General features: G+C 56.3%; 1 protein-coding gene across 1 annotated transcript; it reads left to right on the forward strand.

Annotated features, from left to right (window-relative positions):
- The first annotated feature begins 721 nt into the window (after nucleotides 1-721).
- Nucleotides 722-16,067, forward strand: Gna11 (G protein subunit alpha 11). Its single transcript, XM_051177301.1, has 7 exons — nucleotides 722-1,047; nucleotides 9,604-9,788; nucleotides 11,285-11,439; nucleotides 12,186-12,314; nucleotides 13,250-13,379; nucleotides 13,456-13,609; nucleotides 13,699-16,067. Exons 1-7 carry the CDS (start codon nucleotides 912-914, stop codon nucleotides 13,887-13,889), a joined length of 1,080 nt encoding a protein of 359 aa, XP_051033258.1. The 5' UTR covers nucleotides 722-911; the 3' UTR covers nucleotides 13,890-16,067.
- The last annotated feature ends 3,828 nt before the right edge of the window (nucleotides 16,068-19,895 follow it).

Consider the following 19,895-nt stretch of genomic DNA (forward strand, 5'->3'; position numbering starts at 1 on the left):
AAATGCATACTCTACAGGAAGCACTCGGTTCATACTTGTGCCCTGTCTGGTACTTAGAGGCTGCGGCCAGGAATGTACTGCATAAACCAGAGCGTGCATTTCTGAGCGCCGCTGGGCGTTGATGGCGCACGCTGTTAGTCCCAGCACTCGGGAGGTAGAGGCAGGAGGGTATCTGTGAATCAGAGGTCAGCCTCATCTACAAGAGCGGCACACAGTAGGCCTGCTTAAGAATGGACGAGCGAGTCAGGCCAGGGCGTTTCCGCACATCCGCAAGGCGGTGATAGCCGCTGAGGGAGCTCGGGCCAGATACGAACTTGGTTGGGCCTTTCTCTTCGGGCTCGTGCTCCTGAGAGGAGCCGAGCACAACCGAGTGTAGTGGAGCGGCGTCTCCCCGAGGCGAGCCGAGAGAAGCCGAGTGCAGCCGAGCAGCACCTCCCTGAGTCGAGAGGAGCCGAGTGCAGCCGAGCGGAGCCGAGCGGGTTCCTTTCCAGAGAAACCGAGCTCGGGCTGGAGCGTCTTCCCCATTCCCACAATCCTCGGCGTCCGCGCCCAGCTGCAGACTGCTCAAACCCTTCCCACGTCGACGCAACCACATGCGCGCCTGCGCTGCGCCCTCCAGACCCCGCCCTCGAGAGGCAAGGCCTCGCCCCTAGCCCGTCCTCAAGCTCCATCCCTGCGGCGCGCGCGCAGCCGTGCGGCCCCTCCCATTGGCCGCGCCGCCTGCCCGTCGCGGGGCCAGTGGCAGCGCTTCAGGTCGTCGGGCGCCGGCGCTCGGTGGCGGCGGCTGCGGGTGGCGGCGGCGGCGGCTGCGCTGCGCGGCGCGGGCAGCGGACGCGCCTCTGGGGCCGGGCCAGGCCTTGGGCACCGGGCCGAGGTAGGGCCGGGCCGGCGGCGGCCGGGGGACCGCGACGATGACTCTGGAGTCCATGATGGCGTGTTGCCTGAGCGACGAGGTGAAGGAGTCGAAGCGCATCAACGCGGAGATCGAGAAGCAACTGCGGCGGGATAAGCGAGACGCCCGGCGCGAGCTCAAGCTGCTGCTGCTTGGTGAGCCGGGTCCCCGAGCCGTGGAACCTCTGTCACGGGGGCCGGGTGGGTGACCGGGGCATCCGGGCCCTGCCTGGGGTCCCCGCGCGCGCAGGGGGCCCGCACCGGCCGGGGTCTCCGGTCTCGGTTGATCTTACAGGGCCAACAGCGCTAGGTGACAGCCCCGCGCGACCCCCCTAGCCCGCTGCCCACAGCCGGCCGGGCCACCCCGGGTGTCCTCGGAGCAACTGGTCAGCGCTGCCCTGCAGTGGTCATCCCTTCCGGGATCGCTGCACCCTGCGCTGTGCAGGTGGCCTGGGCCTGCGATGGCCAGCCTCCGCTGTGCAGTCCCTTGCGCTCAGCCTGTGCGACCGTTTTGTGGCCAGCCTGCCTGTTGCCCAGACTTCAGATTCCCTGGTGGTCAGCCTCCTGCCTCTGATATCTGCATCTCCTGCCCACGTCGGTCCCCGGGACACTTGGGGACTTGCTTTCTGTCTCTCCTGAGAATTCGTGCACAGAGCTGACCCCTGGCCCTGCCGCACCAGTCTGCTCTCCCCTCTCCCCATATAGCTTCAGGGTGAGCCCTGAAGGCTGCTTAGGATAGTTCCCACCTGGTTGCACCCTCTTTTCTGCCGCCACGGATTATACCCTCAAAAGGTCCTGCTTTGCTCCAGACTGGTTCCTTTCATGGCTACTCCCCTGCCTCCATCCCTGTTCTGTAGATCTCTGAATTCCTCCACATTGGAGCTGGGTGCAGGAGAGTGGGTGGCTTTTCTTCTTTGGGCTTCTTCTGCAACCGAGCCGGTGGGTTGTCACAACAGTCAGCCTGCAGCCTCCCTGCCCCTGCCCTGTTACTCTGGGGTCCAGTCTTGTCCTCTCCTCACCCCATCCACCCCAGAGAAGCTCGACGTGTGTCTCCCACTCACTGGGCTTCCGACTCCTCAAGGCCCACCTGTTGCTGGGAGCCAGGGAGCCCAGGTCCAGCTGTCTTGTTGTCACCCCAAATAAGGGCCCAAAATGAGGGCAGGGTGGCCTGGGCCCTGCAGAGGTTTACAAAACAGACTAAGGAGCCCCTACCTGCTTCTCCCAGCTCCCGGGTGAGCTGCAGTCCAGGAATGGAGGCCCAGGGCCGAAGGTGGCCTTGGAGGACCTGAGGAAGGGACTGTCTGCAGCCTTTGAGAGTAGGAGGAGTTGGGGACAGTGCTGCTGGCATTGTCACGTGAGAGGGGACAGGTGTGTGGGGGCAACGCAGACTCTCCTGTTGCTGTTGTTGTGTGGTTCCCTCCGGCAGGCTGGAATTCCTTCAAAGCTGCCTCCCAGGAAGGGAAGGGTGAGGACAGAGGAGCTCAGGGGGAGCAGCAGTGGCCCCAGGGTGGCAGTTTGGGGGACACAGTGTGGGGCTTGCTGACCTCTGCAGAAGGTCAACAGCATTCTCTTGGGGACAGTGGTAAGCTGCCTGATAAGGATGACACCAGGTGACTGACCCCAGTAGTGTGCTGTCCCCATAGCTCCTTGACCCTCTGTACTGTGTGGCCTGGCTGAACTGGCTGGCAGCTGAGGGGTTTCACGTTGACCTGCACATGGTACCATGCCTCCATCCTATGAACTTTTGTTCTTGGTACCCCAGTGTCCTCCAGGGCAGATGCAGTCACACCCTTTCCACAGAAGGGTCCTGTGCTTCTGATGGTGTTTGAGGGTTGGTGTACAGGAACAGAAGTGTAAGAGAGATTTTGTTCTTGAATAGGACAGGTGTAGACATTGGGCACTTACTGCTCAGGGCCTTGCTGGGAGGGCTTTCCAGAGGAGGTGGCTGTGACCTTGCTCTGGGGCTCTGGGGAGGTCCGTGGTGCTCAGAAAAGTGGCGATCCTAGCAGCCTTTGATCCCAGACAGTGGAGGGGTTTCTGTGACCAAGGTGCAGAGAAAGTCTGCAGTGGGACCGGCTGCACCCCGCCACTTGCAGCTGTGGTAATACATTGTCCCTCATTTCATAGCAGCCTTCTGGAAGGAGGAGACCATGTGGCCCTACTGCCAGGGTCTGACTGGGGTGGAAACAGGCCAGGGACTACTGTCCTAGAACCCTGACTCCGGAGCAGGCAGGGTCTCTTTGGGAAGAGCTATGTCTGCAGGATTCTGGCCTCTTCCTCTAGGCTTGAAGCTACTGCCTTCATCCTGTGCCTACACCTGTGGGGAATGGTCTGGGAACAGGTTTTGTCCACTGGTGTGTCCCATTCCATCCTGCTGAGTCCCCATGTGGCCTGGGGAGATTGTTCAGCCAGGCAAAGAGGTGACTGTCTTGTTCTTAGGGTGGGCACTGCAAGGTAGTGAGATACATACATCCCTAGCCATCACTCACTGTCCCATGCTTAGATTCCCCCCTCCAGCCACACACGCACGCACACACACACTCACACTCACACACACACACACACAACCCCTACGTCATGCATGGTGGTGTCTGGTGTAAACTAACAACTGGTAAAACTCACTGGTGAGCAGAGAAAGTTCTCCAGATTGACGCCACACGACTGACTAGATGCACCTTCCCTTCCCGCCGCGGGGTGACACACTCCTGGTTTGTCCTGCTGGTGACCAGTGATGTGCGTGGGAGCACCCACTTCCACTCGCGTTGCCGCTGTCCTGAGGTCCCTGTGATCTCAGACTCCGCAGAGCCTTGGGGCCTCTGCTTCCCTGTGTAGCTCCAGGCTGGGGCAGAGCAGTGCTGCCCCTAGGGAGCCCTCCCAGAACTCTAGCTTGGAAGTCCCTGTCCCTGAGGCCGGGCAGGGCTGGGCCCAGCTTTCTAAATAAAGCAGGCGGTTGGCTCCCAGCTTCCTGTCCCAAGTTGAGCCGGGCTGGGCGGCCAAAGGCCGGGGATCCATCCGGCGGGGGTGGCCCAAGGGTTGGGCTGGCCTCCCGCCCTGAGAAGGAGGCCTCAGCTGGCTCCCTACTTGTTGCTCCTGTCCTAAGACCCTGGTGGCTTCAGGCCTCTCCCCAAGAGGACAGGGATATGCCCCCCTCCCCGCCACGGGGGGGGGGGGATATCCTTGAACAGATTCCCAGCTAGACATACTTCATCCTCTGCATACTCCATCCCCTGTACCACACAAACCAGGTGTGGAAGATGAAGGCAGGATCAGGAGTTCAAGGTCATCTCAGGCTACATAGGGAGGTGGAGGGCTACATGAGACCCTGTCTCCAAAAGAGGGGACAGGTTGTATCCCTAAGGATTTGGGCTGCCTACAAGTTCAGTGGTGTCCCCACTTTGTGGTGACGCCTGTCCTGGGTCAGAGGTGACCGGCTCAGCCCTGTGCCAGTATTTCCCTGACACTGTTTGCAAAGCTCCCCCGTGGGAAGCACACTTTCCTCTCTCCACAGGGGGTACTTGCTCCAGCTAGGACCACAGTACTAATGGCCCTGCTGGGCACAGGCTGTGTGCCCTGGGAGAAGGGTGAATACAGAAAGAGAGGCAGCTCAGCCCTTGGGCCACTTGTGAACCCTGTCACCCACTGACTCGGTGCCTTCAGGGAACCTTTATGTCCCCAGGAGTAAGCCAGTGGCCCAGATGGGGAAGGCCCAGTGTGCGCAGGGTGGGGCTTCTCTGTGAGGCATCCCCGCTGCCCTAGGGAGTCATGTGTGGAGATCTGTGCCTCAGTTTCCCCAGGCTAGGTGGGTTGAGAGCTGGGCGGCGGGGTGAGCCTGCATCCAGCCACTGTTGATCATAGGCATTTGTCATCATTTGGATTTTTCCCCTTGGTGCCTGACTCCATACCCAGGCCTCCCTTGGAGACGCTCTTCCCAGCTTGAGTGCTTGGGACACTGTTCCTGGTTGTTACCTGTGGGACACTCCAGCCCCTTCCAGGGCACTACACAGAGATTCCTGATTCTACCCACTGTGTCAGGAGTCCCCCAGTGTGGCAGTCCTCAACATGCTTCTGGGATGGGGTTGAGGACCAGTGCTCTGTCCAGGTCACCACTGTTTCCAAGCTCTGTGCCCCTTGCTTAGAAACTGGCACCCATACCCATGGGCTGTGTTGTTGCTATGGAGTGGACCCCTTGGCCTATGGAATCAGCTGGGCAGGGACACCCTGGGCAGCGCCCCCCCCACAGGCCCTTTAGGCTGCCCCTATGACAGCCAGAGGAAAGTTGGGGTGTGCTTTGATTGAGACCACAATTAGTTAGTTCTTTGGGTATCTGGGCCTCAGTTTCTTTATCTGTCAAGTGGGAACAGTGTCCCTGCGTGGTAGGAAGGACTGTGGGGCTCGGTGTGAAGCGTCGTGGCATTTACGTGGCACTTACTGCAGTGTGCCCTGCACACTTCTACATCCTTGGTGACTGCCGGGGGACAGGACCCAGGTGCATCCCCAAGACAGGTGGTGCTCAGGGTGCCAAGCTGCCAGGTACAAGGGTTTTGTCTGCATTATGTGTTCCCAGTCTGGTGTGGTGCTGGCATCCCAAGATCCCACCTCTGAGCACACCAGCTTCTGGGTCACCACAAGGTCTAAAGGTGGCTTTGTGACAGGGTGTGGTCACTCTGGAGAATATGGTGCTGTCTAGTCATGGCCATCCGCAGGGACTCCACATGGTAGGCAGTGGGCCCCTGTCTTGGGCTTGCGCCTACCCAAGGTCCCAAATGACAGTAAGGCCTGTCCACAGTCATGACAGAGTCCTCATGGCTGGTGGAGACAACTCTTGTCATGGGTGTCACTTAGCTTAGTTCTGTCCCTTTTGTGACAACTGATGAGCTGGGCAGCCCAGCTGTCCCTGCCCCGGGTGGGAGTACTGCAGTTTGAGCACACGAGGTGTCCTGAAGGGCCGTGTGGTGGACACAGGGGCACTACTTTGGCACTGTTTGGAGACTGGAGCCTGATGGGCATCATTAGGTATAGAAGGGAGGAGCTGGGGACCCGGCCCTGGGAGATCTCCTTCATGCCTGGCCCACATGAATGGAGTTTTGTTTTCCGTCTCATAGCCCAGGCTGGCCTCATGCTCATTATATAGCCGATGATGACCTTGAATTTCTGATATTCCTGCCTCCACCTAGGAGGAGCAAATGCTGGTGAGCCAAGTTTATAGGGTGCTGGGGATGGAACCTCTGGGGCCTCATGTGTTCCCGACAGGTGCCATACCACTCAGTTGCAGCTGCAGCCACAGCTCTGATTTTTCCTGAGACCTGGCCCATTATTAGCCCAGGATGGTTTTACACTTCCAACCCATAGTGCAAGTTTGCTATTCCATGCATTCCCTACAGAGGCTTAAAGCTTGGAGGCCAAACCTTCAGATTCCCTGGGTGTGGCTCACACTTTTAGTCCCAGCACTGGAGAGGCAGAGGCAGGCAGAGCTGTGAGTTTGGGGGCCAGCCTGGGCTACATAGTGAGATCCTGTCTATAAAAAAGATAACCAAGGGAAGAAAACCTTCCAACATGAGGTCAGGGCAACTGCTGTCAGCAAGTGTCAGCTACAGAGGAGAGTTGCTAGGCCTGGTTCCAGTGCCTGGGGAAATGTGGAGTCAGGGCAGGGTCACACCAGGCTTCCCTGGCTTTTTGGAGCTTCATAAAGGCTTATGGAGGCCCAGTGCACAGGCAGGCTCAAGAGTGGCTTCCCTGCCAGTTGCAGGCACTCAGTCCATGCAGTAGATGACATGAGCCCTCACTATCAGCCCCTGGTGTGGCCTATGGCCCTCAGAGGCCATCGGTGCCCACACCTTGGGGCCCCGGGGAGACTTTGCCATCAGCCCAGAGATAAGATCAAATCAGTGAGTCCACAGGCTGGTGCACATGGCCCTCGACTGTTAATGGCAGGCATCACCCTTACAGCTGTGATTTCTCACTACCCAGGGCATTGTCATGAGACAGAGACAGGAACCAAGCCTTAAAGCCACAACATACAGGTGTGTTCAAGCCTGTCACGTAGTGACTGACATCAGGCCACTTAACTGTTCCATGACTCAATTCCCTCAGGTGGGTCTCAGTGACAGGTCCAGGGCTGAAGCTGTGGGCGGGGCCTGAGGCTGTGGGCGGGGCCTGAGGCTGTGGCTGCTGCTGCTGCTTGAACTTCACAATAGCTCCAGGTTGTACTTCCTCACCTGACTCCAGGTTGGGTTACTGGCTTACTGAAGGCCTCCGTGGGGAGGTGACAAACTTGCTAGTGTACAAACATGTGGCTCCGTGTGTTCCAGTGTCACCCAGCTTGTGAGAGCATTACTGCTACTCCATCTTACCTCATAGTCTCAGGCACCAAGACCCATCTGGCAACCTCTGTGATGTACCTTTGATTCCCATGTCACCAATGCTGAGACATTGATTCCATATGTGAACACTGGGCCAGATGAGTGGGTACCACAGCCAATGTCTGCATGCCCTCCACCCCATTCTTCCACCCCCCCCATCCATCCATCCATCCTTCCACCTATCCGTCCATCCACCCCCAAACATATCCATTCATCTCTTCATCCAGCCATCTGTCTGTCCACTCCTCCCTTAGAGCATCTTCTCCCTTCCCCTGCTCTGCCTTCCTCCCAAGGTGGATGCTCAGTTTCTCATCTCCCCTCTCCCCATGTGGGGAGGACTGAGTGTTCTGTTTCAGGTCTGGCTTGTGGCCAGCCTTTCTTGGCCTCTGCTGTGAACATGCTGTATGATCTGACAGCTCCAGTTCTTGTCCTGCTCTATGCCATGGGTGCCCCGGATCTTCAGGTGGATTTGGCAGGCATTCCATATAGTGAGGACAGGGTTCCTCTCAGCATTGCACCCTTTCTTTCCCTCTGTTGAAGACCCTGTCACTGGCTCAGTTTACGGTAGGGACTCCGTGCAGCTGGACCGGCGTGCGCTGCCGTTTTCCCTGCCCAAGAGCAGGAGTTCACTGTCTGCATATATGTACATGTGAGAGCCCTGGGAGTGTGTGCAGGCATATGCACAGCCATTGGTGAGCTGAGGTCCTCACGTCACTTTTGTTGTTATCGTTCTTGTTGTTGTTGTTTGAGACAGGGTTTCTCTGTGTAGCCCAGGTTATCCTGGAACTCACTCTGTAGACCAGGCTGGCTTCGAACTCAGAGAACTTCTACCTCTGCCTCTTGGGATTAAAGGCATGTGCCACCACCTCCCAGGTTCCTGATGTCACTTTTGTGGTCCTTTAATTAAATCCAATGTGGTAGATAGTATCTGTGCCTCCTGGATATGAGTGGCCTGCAGTCTCTTGACCACCATGTCCATCATCCACAGCCCCAAGCTACTCCTGCATGGCGTGTGGACTCAGTACACACCTGCTGACACACTCACCCAGAGCCTACAGCCCTGGTTCTCAACCTTCCTGATGCTGTGACCCTTTAACATGGTTCCTTGTGTTGTGGTGACCCCCGACCATACAGTTTTTGTTGCTACTTCATAACTATAATTTCACTACTGTTTTAAGTCATAATGTAAACATCTGTGTTTTCCAGTGGCCTGAAGTGGCCCCTGTGAAAGGGTCATTTGACTCTCAAGAGGTCACAGCCCACAGGTTGAGAACCACTGGGCTACAGGTTCGCAGTAGTTTTTCTGTGTGTATTCAGTGTTAGGGATGAAACTCAGGACCTTACACAGGCCAGCTCCAATACTAGCCCCTCGCTGGGTGATTCTAGGTGGGGGCTCCACCACTGACCCCAGACCCTCATGGGTGCTCTGCCTGTAAATGACAGCCCTATCTCTATTCATACTTGCAACTTACTTTTGGCACGAGTGTGTGCATTTCTTGCTTGCATTTGTGTCCCCACAGGTGCATGAGTGCATATGCATGAGGAGGCCAGAGGTCAGTGTTGAGCGTCCCCCTCGGTCATACCTGCACTTCCCTGAGACAGTTCCACTTGAGCCCAAGCTAGTTTAGCTGGGGACGCCCTGTGTATCACAAGCAGTGAGGGTACAGGTGTATGCCACACACCTACACCCTCACGGTTCCAGGCTCCTGACAGCTGTCCTCATGCTAGCACAGCGTCACTGTGCCGTCACAGCCCTCAGCCTCCTGTTACCGGCGAGACAGAGGAGCCACTGCCCACTGTTTAGTTGCCAAAGGGGGCGGGGTCCCAGGGAGAGCCACATGCATAGCAGGTAGCTTCAGCATGTCCCAGGCCCTCTACTTTAGGCCTTGCAGCCTTACTGGGGCCAGCCCTGGGCTTTTCCTGCAGGGGCTAAGTGCCAAGCACACCTTTGAGTGTAGGAGGTGTGGGTAGCGCCCACGCTGAGAACAGGGTTGGGGTGACCAAGTGAGCACCCCCTGTGCTGACCATGCGTGGGGATTAATAACCAAACTCGGCGGACCTGCTGTCACGGGGGAGGGGGGGCTGGTGGCAAGGCCCTAGGTGCTGCTGGGCCTGAGGCCAGCAAGGGGCATAGAGACTCAGAGGGTCTGGGGGCAAGCTCATGGCATCCTTGTCTGCAGCAGCTAGAGAGTGGGCACCCCATGTTCTCCAGGGAGCAACCCAAGTCCTCAGATGGGAGCCAAATAGGATCCTGAGGGACCCAGCATTTCAGAAAGGACACCGTGGAATGCCCCACAGTGAGCGGGAGGGGCTTTGGGACAACGTGACAGGTGCTGACAGGTTCTGTCTACAGGCACTGGCGAGAGCGGGAAGAGCACCTTCATTAAGCAGATGCGCATCATCCATGGGGCTGGCTACTCCGAGGAGGACAAGCGTGGCTTCACTAAGCTGGTGTACCAGAACATCTTCACCGCCATGCAGGCCATGGTGCGCGCCATGGAGACACTCAAGATCCTCTACAAATATGAGCAGAATAAGGTAAGAGCCAGGGCAGGGCCTTTGGGGGCAGGGCTTGAGGGGTTGCTAGAAAATGGGAGCTGGTAAAGCTATGGTCCAGCATCACATGACCACCTAGAGACCCAAGCCTGTTGTACTTTATTTATTATTTATTTAGTTTATGTTTTCCAAGACAGGGTTGCGCTGTGTAGCCCTGGCTGTCCTGGAACACACTTTGTAGATCAGGCTAGCCTGGAATTCAGAGATCCACCTGCCTCTGCCTCCCGAATGCTGGGTTTAAAGGTGTGTGCCACCATGCTCAGCTTATTTTTCTTGAAATCCAGTGGAACTCGGAGTCTTGAGATGGTTAGCCCTGAAGTCACACTGAGCCAAGCCCTCAGCCCAAGTCCAAGCTGGTCTGCAGCTTGCCATCCCTCTGCAGAGCCCCTGTTGTCCTTAGGGTCTTGTGGTCCTGGATATGGCTGTATGGGGGGCACCTTGGCTGCTAGCTTGCCTGGCCCTGGTATCTCTGCAGCCTCTTCACGATGGTTGTTGGGGAGCCTGGGGTCCCCTTTGAGCCTCAGGTCTCATTGGTGCAGGGAGATGGGTAGAGAGCTGTGGCCCAGCTCTCTACTGGGATGAGCACTGTGGATGAGCACTACCTTCTGGCTTCCACAAACAGGCCGATGAGGGCAGGTTCTGGAAGCTTTGTGCCTCACATGAGGGAAGTCACTGTCATGATTGTGATCCTTCCCACCAGGACAGATGGACAGATGCTTCCTCTCCAGGGTGCAGTGAGACCCGTGCAGCCTGATACATACTGCTGCTGGGTGAGGAGTGTAAAGCCACTCACCTTGTCAGTCTGCGAGCCATGTCTGCTCGTGGTGGCTCAAGACACAGGCCACCTTGGGAAGAGAGTACTCCATGGTCAGGCCCTCAGGGGCTGGTGTTGTGTAATCATTGGCTCCTCTGGCCTGGGTATGTTGACCTGGGGACTGCTTCCTGGTAGCTCTGAGAGAGGGGACTTCAGAAGGAGCAAGTTCAGGGTTGGCTGGATTCTTGTGGGTAGAGGCTTGCCTGGAGGGCATGAAACCCTGGGTTACACACACACACACACACACACACACACACACACAGAGAGAGAGAGAGGGGGGGGAGAGAGGTATACCTGTCTGCTATTGCAGAGCCTGCAGGATGAGTTCAAGGTCATCCTTAACTACATCCTGAAGTCAGCCTGGGCTACATGAGAACTCATTTCAGAAAACAAAAGGGAACTACAGATTTGTCCTCATCTCTCCCAGCCCTTGTGTCCACCTGCATAGTGTATCGCAGCTTAGTTTGTGTGGTCAGGAAGCACGTGTCGTGGGTCACTGTTCCCTAGTTGCTACTGGAGATAAAGGGGCAGGCAGCCTTGTTGCCTCCCGAGGCCTGGGCCTTGTAAACCCAGGCTGCAGCTCCCTTAACTTCCCTGCCAGCTCTGCAGGCCCCTACTTGGCCATGGTTCCCCAATAGTTCATGGCCCATCTGCCCTCCCTCAGGCCAATGCACTCCTGATCCGGGAGGTGGACGTTGAGAAGGTCACAACCTTCGAGCACCAGTATGTGAATGCCATCAAGACGCTGTGGAGTGACCCTGGCGTCCAGGAGTGTTACGATCGCAGGCGGGAGTTCCAGCTGTCTGACTCTGCTAAATAGTGAGTGGCTAACCTAAGCGATGCAGATGGCCATGACCAAGAGGCTGGGGTGGGGTGGCTTATGTGACCTGTCCACAGCCTCGTCACCCACAGGGTTGGCCAGCTTCGCCAGTCAAGGCCTGTTCTCTGCTCCCCTGCCCAGATGTGGGGGACTACACAGGGCAGGGCTGGCCTGACGCCCCCGACCCTCCTTACACGTCTGCCTCAGAGAGACCAAAGGGAAGCTTGAGCAAAAGGGTGAGAGCCCGGCCTCTCAGCTGGCCCAGTAGGCACCCTCCTTGCAACCTCTTAACATGTCCCCATGACCTGCTGGGGACATCTAGGAGGCAGTCACGGGTTAGGACAGTCTGTGGTCAGGAAGTTGTCACACAGGCACCCACATCACTAGTGTCCCCTGCAGCTGTCTGGGGCTCTCTATCTGGCCTGCTTGCTCTAAGCCCACAGCCACCCTGACCCTGAGTTGAGCTTTCTGAGGTGTCCCTTGTACCATGGGCCCTGTTCTCCTGCTGTCCTGACCAACAAGAGCACTGAGTACCTTCCTAGGATCATTTTCTATGTGAGACACTTGTGTCCCTAGGCCTATGGAGGCAGTGTGCTCTTACCAGGGCTGGTAGGGCTGGCACTGTACCAGTTCCCATTCTGTGCCGTGTGACACCAAATCTTTGTCTGTTGTGGGTGTGGGATCTGCGCATGGCCCAGGTGCCACTGTCCCCACTGGCTCCTGAACAGACATCCCTATACCACAGCTACTTGACGGATGTGGACCGTATCGCCACAGTAGGCTACCTGCCCACCCAACAAGATGTGCTGCGGGTGCGAGTGCCCACAACTGGCATCATCGAGTACCCATTTGACCTGGAAAACATCATCTTCAGGTGATGCTCAGAGTGCCATGGGCCCAGAGGCCTGTCCAGAGGGCCCCGGGGACTGTGGGGAGGATGGGGAAGATCATGAGCTGGAGTGACCTGGGCTTTGCAGCCTCTGGTTGGAGAACCTATCAGGGCCCCTTCCTGGGACCCCGATGAACCTGAAGGGCACAAGGCAAGCATTGATGGTGTTGCCAGGGGGACATGTGTTGCTCCCACTCAGCGCCCTCACCTACAGGCTCTATGATGAGGTCAGGATGAGTTGGGTGACAGTTGTCCCAGGCCCCTTCCGCATCTGATAGAGGGTCCTTGATGGCATGTTGTACCAGCTCTGCCCCACCTCGCCCCATGTGTGCAGCTGATTTTTAAGCTGCCTTTTTGTAAGGCCCCTGGTGGCACCTTGATGCTATGACATCAGTGCAGAGGCCTGTCTCCATTAAAAGTCCTTCCCAGGGTTTGAACATATCCTGACCATCACTGCCTTGTCCTTACCTCCCTGTGGTGGCCCTTTATAGGCACATGCTCCCCAGCACTGATATAACCATATCTCCAAGACAGTGTGTCCATCCCAGACTGCCACAGCCACCCTAGTGAGGGCAGCGGCCCATGGTACACCCTTGGGGACCACATTGCCACTGACCTGGAGTCCTGGCCAGGTGTAGCCAGGTGGGAAGCCCTGTGGTTCCCATGCCACCAGCAAACAAAGTCCACGGGCCAGAACCCACCAGCATAAATGAAGGGGAAACGATGTGCTCCCCCAACCTGTGCAGGTACTATGTGACTCTGAGCCATGTAGACATGATTCAAGTCGAAAAGGCCACCCAGGTTCTGAGAAAACACTGCCCCATCTGTACAAGGGACTTGAGCATCTATGGGAGCACCTGCCCAGTCATCCTGGGCTGCAGGCAGCATCCAGGAGCTGAGTTGTCATGCATCTCCTCTAGGATGGTGGATGTGGGCGGACAGAGGTCAGAGCGTAGGAAGTGGATCCACTGCTTTGAGAATGTGACGTCCATCATGTTCTTGGTGGCCCTAAGCGAGTATGACCAGGTCCTGGTGGAATCAGACAACGAGGTGATGCTGGGAATACTCATGGGGGTCGGGCAGGGCCAGGCATGGATAGCCTGTTGACTGTGTGTGTGTCCCACAGAATCGCATGGAGGAGAGCAAGGCACTGTTCCGCACCATCATTACCTACCCCTGGTTCCAGAACTCATCTGTCATCCTGTTCCTCAACAAGAAGGACCTTCTAGAAGACAAGATCCTGCACTCACATCTGGTTGACTACTTCCCTGAGTTTGACGGTGAGCACTGACTGGCTCCTGAGGCCTGGCTGCCACTGTGCCGGGCACCTAGGAGGTCATTGACTTTGGCTCTCACCCACTCCCTGCAGGGCCACAACGGGATGCGCAGGCCGCGCGTGAGTTCATCCTGAAGATGTTTGTGGACCTGAATCCCGACAGCGACAAGATCATCTACTCGCACTTTACCTGTGCCACCGACACTGAGAACATCCGCTTTGTGTTTGCCGCTGTGAAGGACACCATCCTGCAGCTGAACCTGAAGGAGTACAACTTGGTGTGACCTGGGTGCGGCGGCCACCAGGGCCAGCTCCGTCCGTATCAGGTCACCCAAACCGAGGGCCTGGGCACACGAGGGCCTGGGCGCATGGGACTGGGGCGTGTCTCTTTTCCCTCTCACTTCCTGTCCCTGTCACCATTCCTCAAGAGCAGGGGTAGCCTCTTTCTGGCCTTGACTCCTTGTGGCTTGAGTCTTTTTTTTTTTTTTTTTTTTTTTTCTAGGAAGCAAACAAAAGAAACACACACACACACACACAGAGAAAGAGAGAGAGAGAGAGAGAGAGAGAGAGACATGATGAATAATAGTGGGCCCTCCCAAGGAGTCCCCCATGGCCACAAGGTGATCAAGGTTAGAGCCCTGCAGCCTAGGCCCATGGTCCCAAATTTGAGTCCTCCCCCGGAAGGCTGGAGGCTTGGGGGTCATGGACTGTCCCTTTTGTAAGTTATTGATCTCCCATGTGCCCTCATGACCCATACCATCTGCTCCCCAGACTCCAAGAAGTGGGGGTGGGCGGCCCCTGTGCCCACCCTGGGAAGTGCCTACCATTTTTGTTTTGTTTTTGTTTTTGAAGAAAAGAGAAATACTCTCCTCCACTCTGTCTTGGCAGGGCAGGTGACATACTGCAGGTCCCCCGCTCTGAGTGACTGTCACCCTTGTCTCCCTGCCTCAGACAGGACCAAGCCTGTGGCTGAGCCTTTGGGGGCATTGAACCCCTGAGATCCACTTCCTAGTGGCCTGGCCAGGAGAGGCCTAGGGACCCCGAGAGGCTGTGTGGAGCTGGGCAGCTAGAGGGACCGTCCTTGTGACTCAGTGAGACCTTTTTCTTCCTTTTTTTTGGGGGGGGTGATTGAGAATGGGTGCACAAGGGCCTCTTCCGAGTTTTCTCAGGTCCGTCCCGTCCCCAGACACGGGCAGTGGCCTCACCCACGTGCTAGATCCCAGATCCCAGTTCCAGTTGCTGCACCACTGCCCGGTGCTTCCCAAGCCCGAGGGCCAGCATCCTGGAGGTGGTGGTCATGGCCAGAGAGGACACAGGCAGCCCCCTGCTGCTCATATACACTACATTGTCTGTCTGTCTGTCTGTCAGTCAGATTTCTTTACTTTTGCACGTGCATTCTGGGCTTGGATATCCGGCCATGCCTTTGTCCTGCCTGCCACGCTGGACTCCAGGCCCCAGAGTGTCCACTCAGACACATGCCAATTTGGGCAGTTGGCCACATTGCTGTCCCAGGCAGAAGGGAACAAGAGAGCAATGGTCATAACAGACGGGTGGCTGTGACAAGCACCCACATTCCTGGCCTCCAGCCCATGGGTTCCTCACCTTCCCACACTGGACTCCTCTTCTGTCTCCAGCTGAGGGTCCGATCTTGTGCCATCCCAACCACGATGGGCTGCGCTGCGTGGATGACAGGGTCATCCTGGCCACCCAGAGCCAAATGGCCATTGTGGCTAGCCACCCTTGGGAAGTCCAGGTTCTCAGAGAGTGGGCATCTGCCACATAACAAGAGGGTCTGGAACTGTACAGGTGTCCAAGGGTTGGCCACCCCAAGCCGGCAAAGTGTTAGCCCCTTTCAGGCAGTGTTCCAAGTATGCCGGGCCACAGTGGCCACAGCCAAAGCCCTGGGGCAGTGCCCAGCTCTCCCAAGTGGTGGGTGGCGGGTTCTGCCCAGGGGATCCATGCTAGGGCCTTTGGGGTTGTGCCACATAGGTCAGAATGAAGACCCAGCTGCCCTACATCTGATCTGGCCCTCACCAAGGGATAGCCTGACTGCAGGGAACACACTGGCTTCTTTGTGTCTGCCTCAGTGCCCTGGGAGTGCCATCCACCGCCTGGCGAGGGAGCCCAGGCCTAGCCCATAGTGGCATCCAGTGGCTGTTGTGCCCCTTGTATATTATTACACAGTCTTGATTTCAGCCAACTTCAGCCTATTTAAGAGAACACTCAAAACACTGTTTTTAACCCTCGTCCTTTTCGAAGCATGTTCCTTGTGTCGGTGGGGGGAGGCTGGGTACCCGGCTCGGTGCCAGGCTCCTGCAGGCCCTTGGCCCCGAGGGGTGGATGCCGGGGTGCAAGCAGCAGGTTGGGGCCTTGACCCCTTACCCAGAGGGTCTCGCTGAAGCCACCTTTTCATATCTTTCTCTTGAATTCTGTTTTAAATCGGAATAAATTTTGTTCCTAAACTCTGGTTCCTTGGGGGTTATTATTAAAGGTGGAGGAGTGAGTGTCATTTAAGCCTCACCTGGTCACTTGATCCCCCCCCCCCTTTACCATAGGTGTGTCATTTCCACACATACACACTCATACTGCTTCCTGGAGAGGGCTGAGCGGCAACACAGAAAGGACCTGATGGAAGACCTTCTGCCGGGACCTCACCGGGAAGGAAAGTCGGTCTCCAGCCTTTGCTTCAGGGCGCTGGGTGCTGGGCCATCCATCCGTTCGCTTTGCTTCGCTGCCACCTTTTTTTTTTTTTTTTTTTTTTTTTTTTTTTTTTGAGAGGGTTTCTCTGTGTAACTCTAGCTCTTCTGGAACTCACTCTGTAGACCAGGCTGGCCTCAAACTCATAGAGATCTGCCTGCTTCTGCCTCCCCAGTGCTGGGACTAGAGGCGTGTGCTACCCACACCCAGTCATTTGCTTCTCTGGGAAGATGACTGAATGGGTAGGGTGCTTGCCATCCAAACAGGATCTGAGTTCAATCCTGCCCTGCCACGCTGGGCCCAGTGGGGTGCATCTGTGACCACAGTGTGGGGACAAGCAGATCCCTGGAGCTTACTGGCAGCCAGTCTATGAGCCGATGCTGTTCAGTCTGGCTCAAAAACCAAGGTAGCACAATCAAGGAAGACAGTGGCGGCCTCCACAGGCATGTAGGAACACAAAATCAAAATGTGTGTGTGTTTAGTGGCATGAAGCTCACCTGTGCTGCTGTGCAACTGTCCTGAGCACCCTCTTCCAGAACATTCCATCTCCTTTTCACTAAGTTCAGTTTCCATTCAACATACATGTCCAGTGCCTGGCATCCATCCTCCCCACCTCCTGTCTCTGTGGATCTAAGGACTCAACGCTTCCTAGGTGTAGGGACCTGCAGCCTGTGGTGCCACTGAGGCCTGTGTCCTTCGGGACCACCCACCAGGGAGCAGGGTTCTGAAGGCCTTTTTTCTCTTCACAGCTGAGTAAAATTGCTTCCATGTGCTGGGTGGGTCGCATCGTGTGTCTCTTCGTCCATGTGCTGCCTCTGGATGACTTCCAGTTCTTGGCTGCTGTGAATCTGGCTAACGGGCACCTGGGTGTAGGAAAATGTCTTCAGCCTTTGGCTGTCAGCTCCCTGGCTGTTTCCCATGGTGGCAGACACCAGGGCCCCAGCAGCTGTGCAAGAGGATTCCAACCTCTTGTCACCTATGCAGGTGTCCTCAGGGTCCTGTTTGCCCAACAGGGCAGTTCCAATGATAACACAGCGTTCACTGGGGGGAAAAAAAGATGGATCCAGGTAAGGTGTGAGATGGGCTCCCCTACACCGGTCATTCAGAAAAGTGTTTCCTTTTCCCTTACTAGAGTGTCCTAGTAGTCACTATTGATACAATGAAACTCCGTGACCAAAGGCTAGTTGGAGAGGAAAGGGTTTATTAGGCTTAACACTTTCACATCACAGTTCACCCACCAGCAAAGGAAGTCAGGACAGGAACTCCAGCAGGGCAGGAACCTGGAGGCAGGAGCTGCTGCAGAGGCCATGGAGGGCGCTGCTTACTGACTTGTTCCTCATGGCTTGCTCAGCCTGCTTTCTTATGGAACCCAGGCCCAGCAGCCCAGGGATGGCACCACCCACCATGGGCTGGGCTCTCCTTCAATGATCACTGAGTGAGATGCCTTCCAGCTGCATCCCATGGAGGCATTTCCTACACTAAGCTCCTTCCTCTGATAATCCTAGCTTGTGTAAAGTTAACATGGACTACCCAGGACAGTGCCACAGGACACTGGTGGAAATCAAAGGACAACTTGCAAGAGTGGGTTTGGTGTCAATCTCCTTTGTCAACTGAACGCTCTTGCTAGCCCCAGGAAGGATTTTTCTGTGGAAGGCGGCTGTAGTGGTTTTCGTGAGAAATGTCGCAGTGGCCTCAGGTCCCTGGTCAGTGCTACTCAGGAGGAGGATGGCTTTAGAAGGTATGGCCTGGAGGTGGGGTGGGGTGGGGGCAGGGCGGGGCTTGCTCTGTTTTCCTAGTGAGTGAGAATGTGACCAGCCAGCTTCTTGCTCTAGTTACCTACTACCCTGTCACCTCCACCATGATAGACTCTAACTCTCTGGAATGGGAAGCCAAACACAATAAACTTTTGCCCATAACTTCCTTTCGGTCTCAGTATTTATCACAGCAACAGAAAAGTCAAGATGTTATGGTACATAAGTGGATCTTGGGAGGTAAAAGAGCTATGCTATTACTAGAAAAAAGGGGTCCCAGAGAGGACAGGGCCACGCAAAAGCTCCCGGGTGGGGGACACGGAGTGCAAAGGCCCCGGGCCTCAGGACGCAGTATGGAAAGACCCCGGGGTGGGGGTGGGGTGGGGGGACGACACAGCTGCAAAGGCTTGGGAATTGTATGGAGCCTGGCATGCAAGAGCATAGAGTCAGGCCTGTGTGGCCGGAGCAGAGGGAAGAGGGAGGGAGGAACGCCCGGCCTGGGCGGCCAGGCCCGTTGTCTGCAGGAAGGACTCTGGTGACTGTTTCGAGGCCACAGGCCTGACAGTCAGAGCCAGATGGGGACCAGATGAAGATGAGTGAGACTGGAAGAGGTAGCAGCAGTGAAAGCATCACCGCTCGTCCAGGTCCGCGGTATAGGTGTCTGTCATTCCTCCAGCGTCCAGCAGGTGTCGCCAGACAACGACTGCAGCTGCAACCAGGCCATAGCCGCTTTGTCTGTGGGTGGGTGAGTGGGGCCCTGAGTTTGAGTGCAGACGCGTGGCCACGTCCAGGGATAACATGAAGAGGCCAGGACGTCTGCTCAGCACCAGTAATAGGTCGGTCAGGGATGGAGGTAGCAGCTGTGAGCAGTGGCTGTGATTCTAGGAGTCAAGGGTTCAAATCCAGCACCCACACCTGTGACTCCCGTTCCAGGCAACCCACCGCCTTTTTCTGGTCTCTGAGGCCACCGACGCACATGTCTGTGAATTGTCCAAGCACACCAAAGAGATAGATCAATTTTTGCTTGTTTTGTTTTTTGAGACAGGGTTTCTCTCCATCCCTGACTGTTCTGGAACTCACTCTGTAGACCAGGCTGGTCTCAAACTCACAGAGACCCACCTGCCTCTGCCTCCCCAGTGCTGGGATTAAAGGTGTGTGCCATCAGTGTTTACTTACCTTTTTTTTATTTTTTTGAAAGAAAAAAATGTCAGACGGGCAAGAGAGCTCAGAGTGTAAAGGAGCTTTGGGCCAAGCCTGACCACCAGAGTCTGATCCTTGGAACCCAGGTGCTGGAATTAGAGAAGTGACTCTCGCAAGGTGTCCTGGGACCTCCACACCTGTGTCATGGCATATGCCACCATACATAGTAAATAAACAAATCTAATTTTAAAATTTAAGAAAAAAGCCTGTTACATCAGAAACAAAAGGATCCTGTTTGTGGTTGATACCGTGTTTCCACAGAGGTGCAGGGACCTGACTACAGTGCCAACAAAACTAGAGCACAGAAAGTTGGAGATATGGTCTCCTCACTGTGTAGCACAGGCTGGCCCAGAAGTCACAGGACCCCAGGGCAAGACTCAGGGTCAGCCCAGCCGTCAATGGGCGGGGCAGCTCCCACTGGCCTCTGTGACCCTGCCTGGCCCCTATCGCACTTCCCATCTGCTGCAGTTTGAAACAACAGTCAACTGAAGTCAGCCAGTGTAGGGCAGGCGTGGGCCTGCAGTGGACCTGGGTGGGGGGAGGCTTGTGTTCTGGGGGTGTCGCAACCCTTTCTGAACCTCACAAATCCTTCATATCAAGTGAGGAGCTACCTGGATGCTCTGATCTAGGGGAGGAGGCAGA

The sequence above is a fragment of the Phodopus roborovskii genome, unplaced genomic scaffold, assembly GCF_943737965.1.
Source record: "Phodopus roborovskii unplaced genomic scaffold, PHOROB, whole genome shotgun sequence".
Taxonomy (NCBI): Eukaryota; Metazoa; Chordata; class Mammalia; order Rodentia; family Cricetidae; genus Phodopus; species Phodopus roborovskii.

Coding starts and splice junctions, on each gene's coding strand:
- Gna11 (XM_051177301.1), top strand. CDS start 912: ATGACTCTGGAGTCCATGATGGCGTGTTGCCTGAGCGACGAGGTGAAG. Junction 11,440..12,185: donor CTGTCTGACTCTGCTAAATA/GTGAGTGGCTAA, acceptor CCTATACCACAG/CTACTTGACGGATGTGGACC. Junction 12,315..13,249: donor CTGGAAAACATCATCTTCAG/GTGATGCTCAGA, acceptor CATCTCCTCTAG/GATGGTGGATGTGGGCGGAC.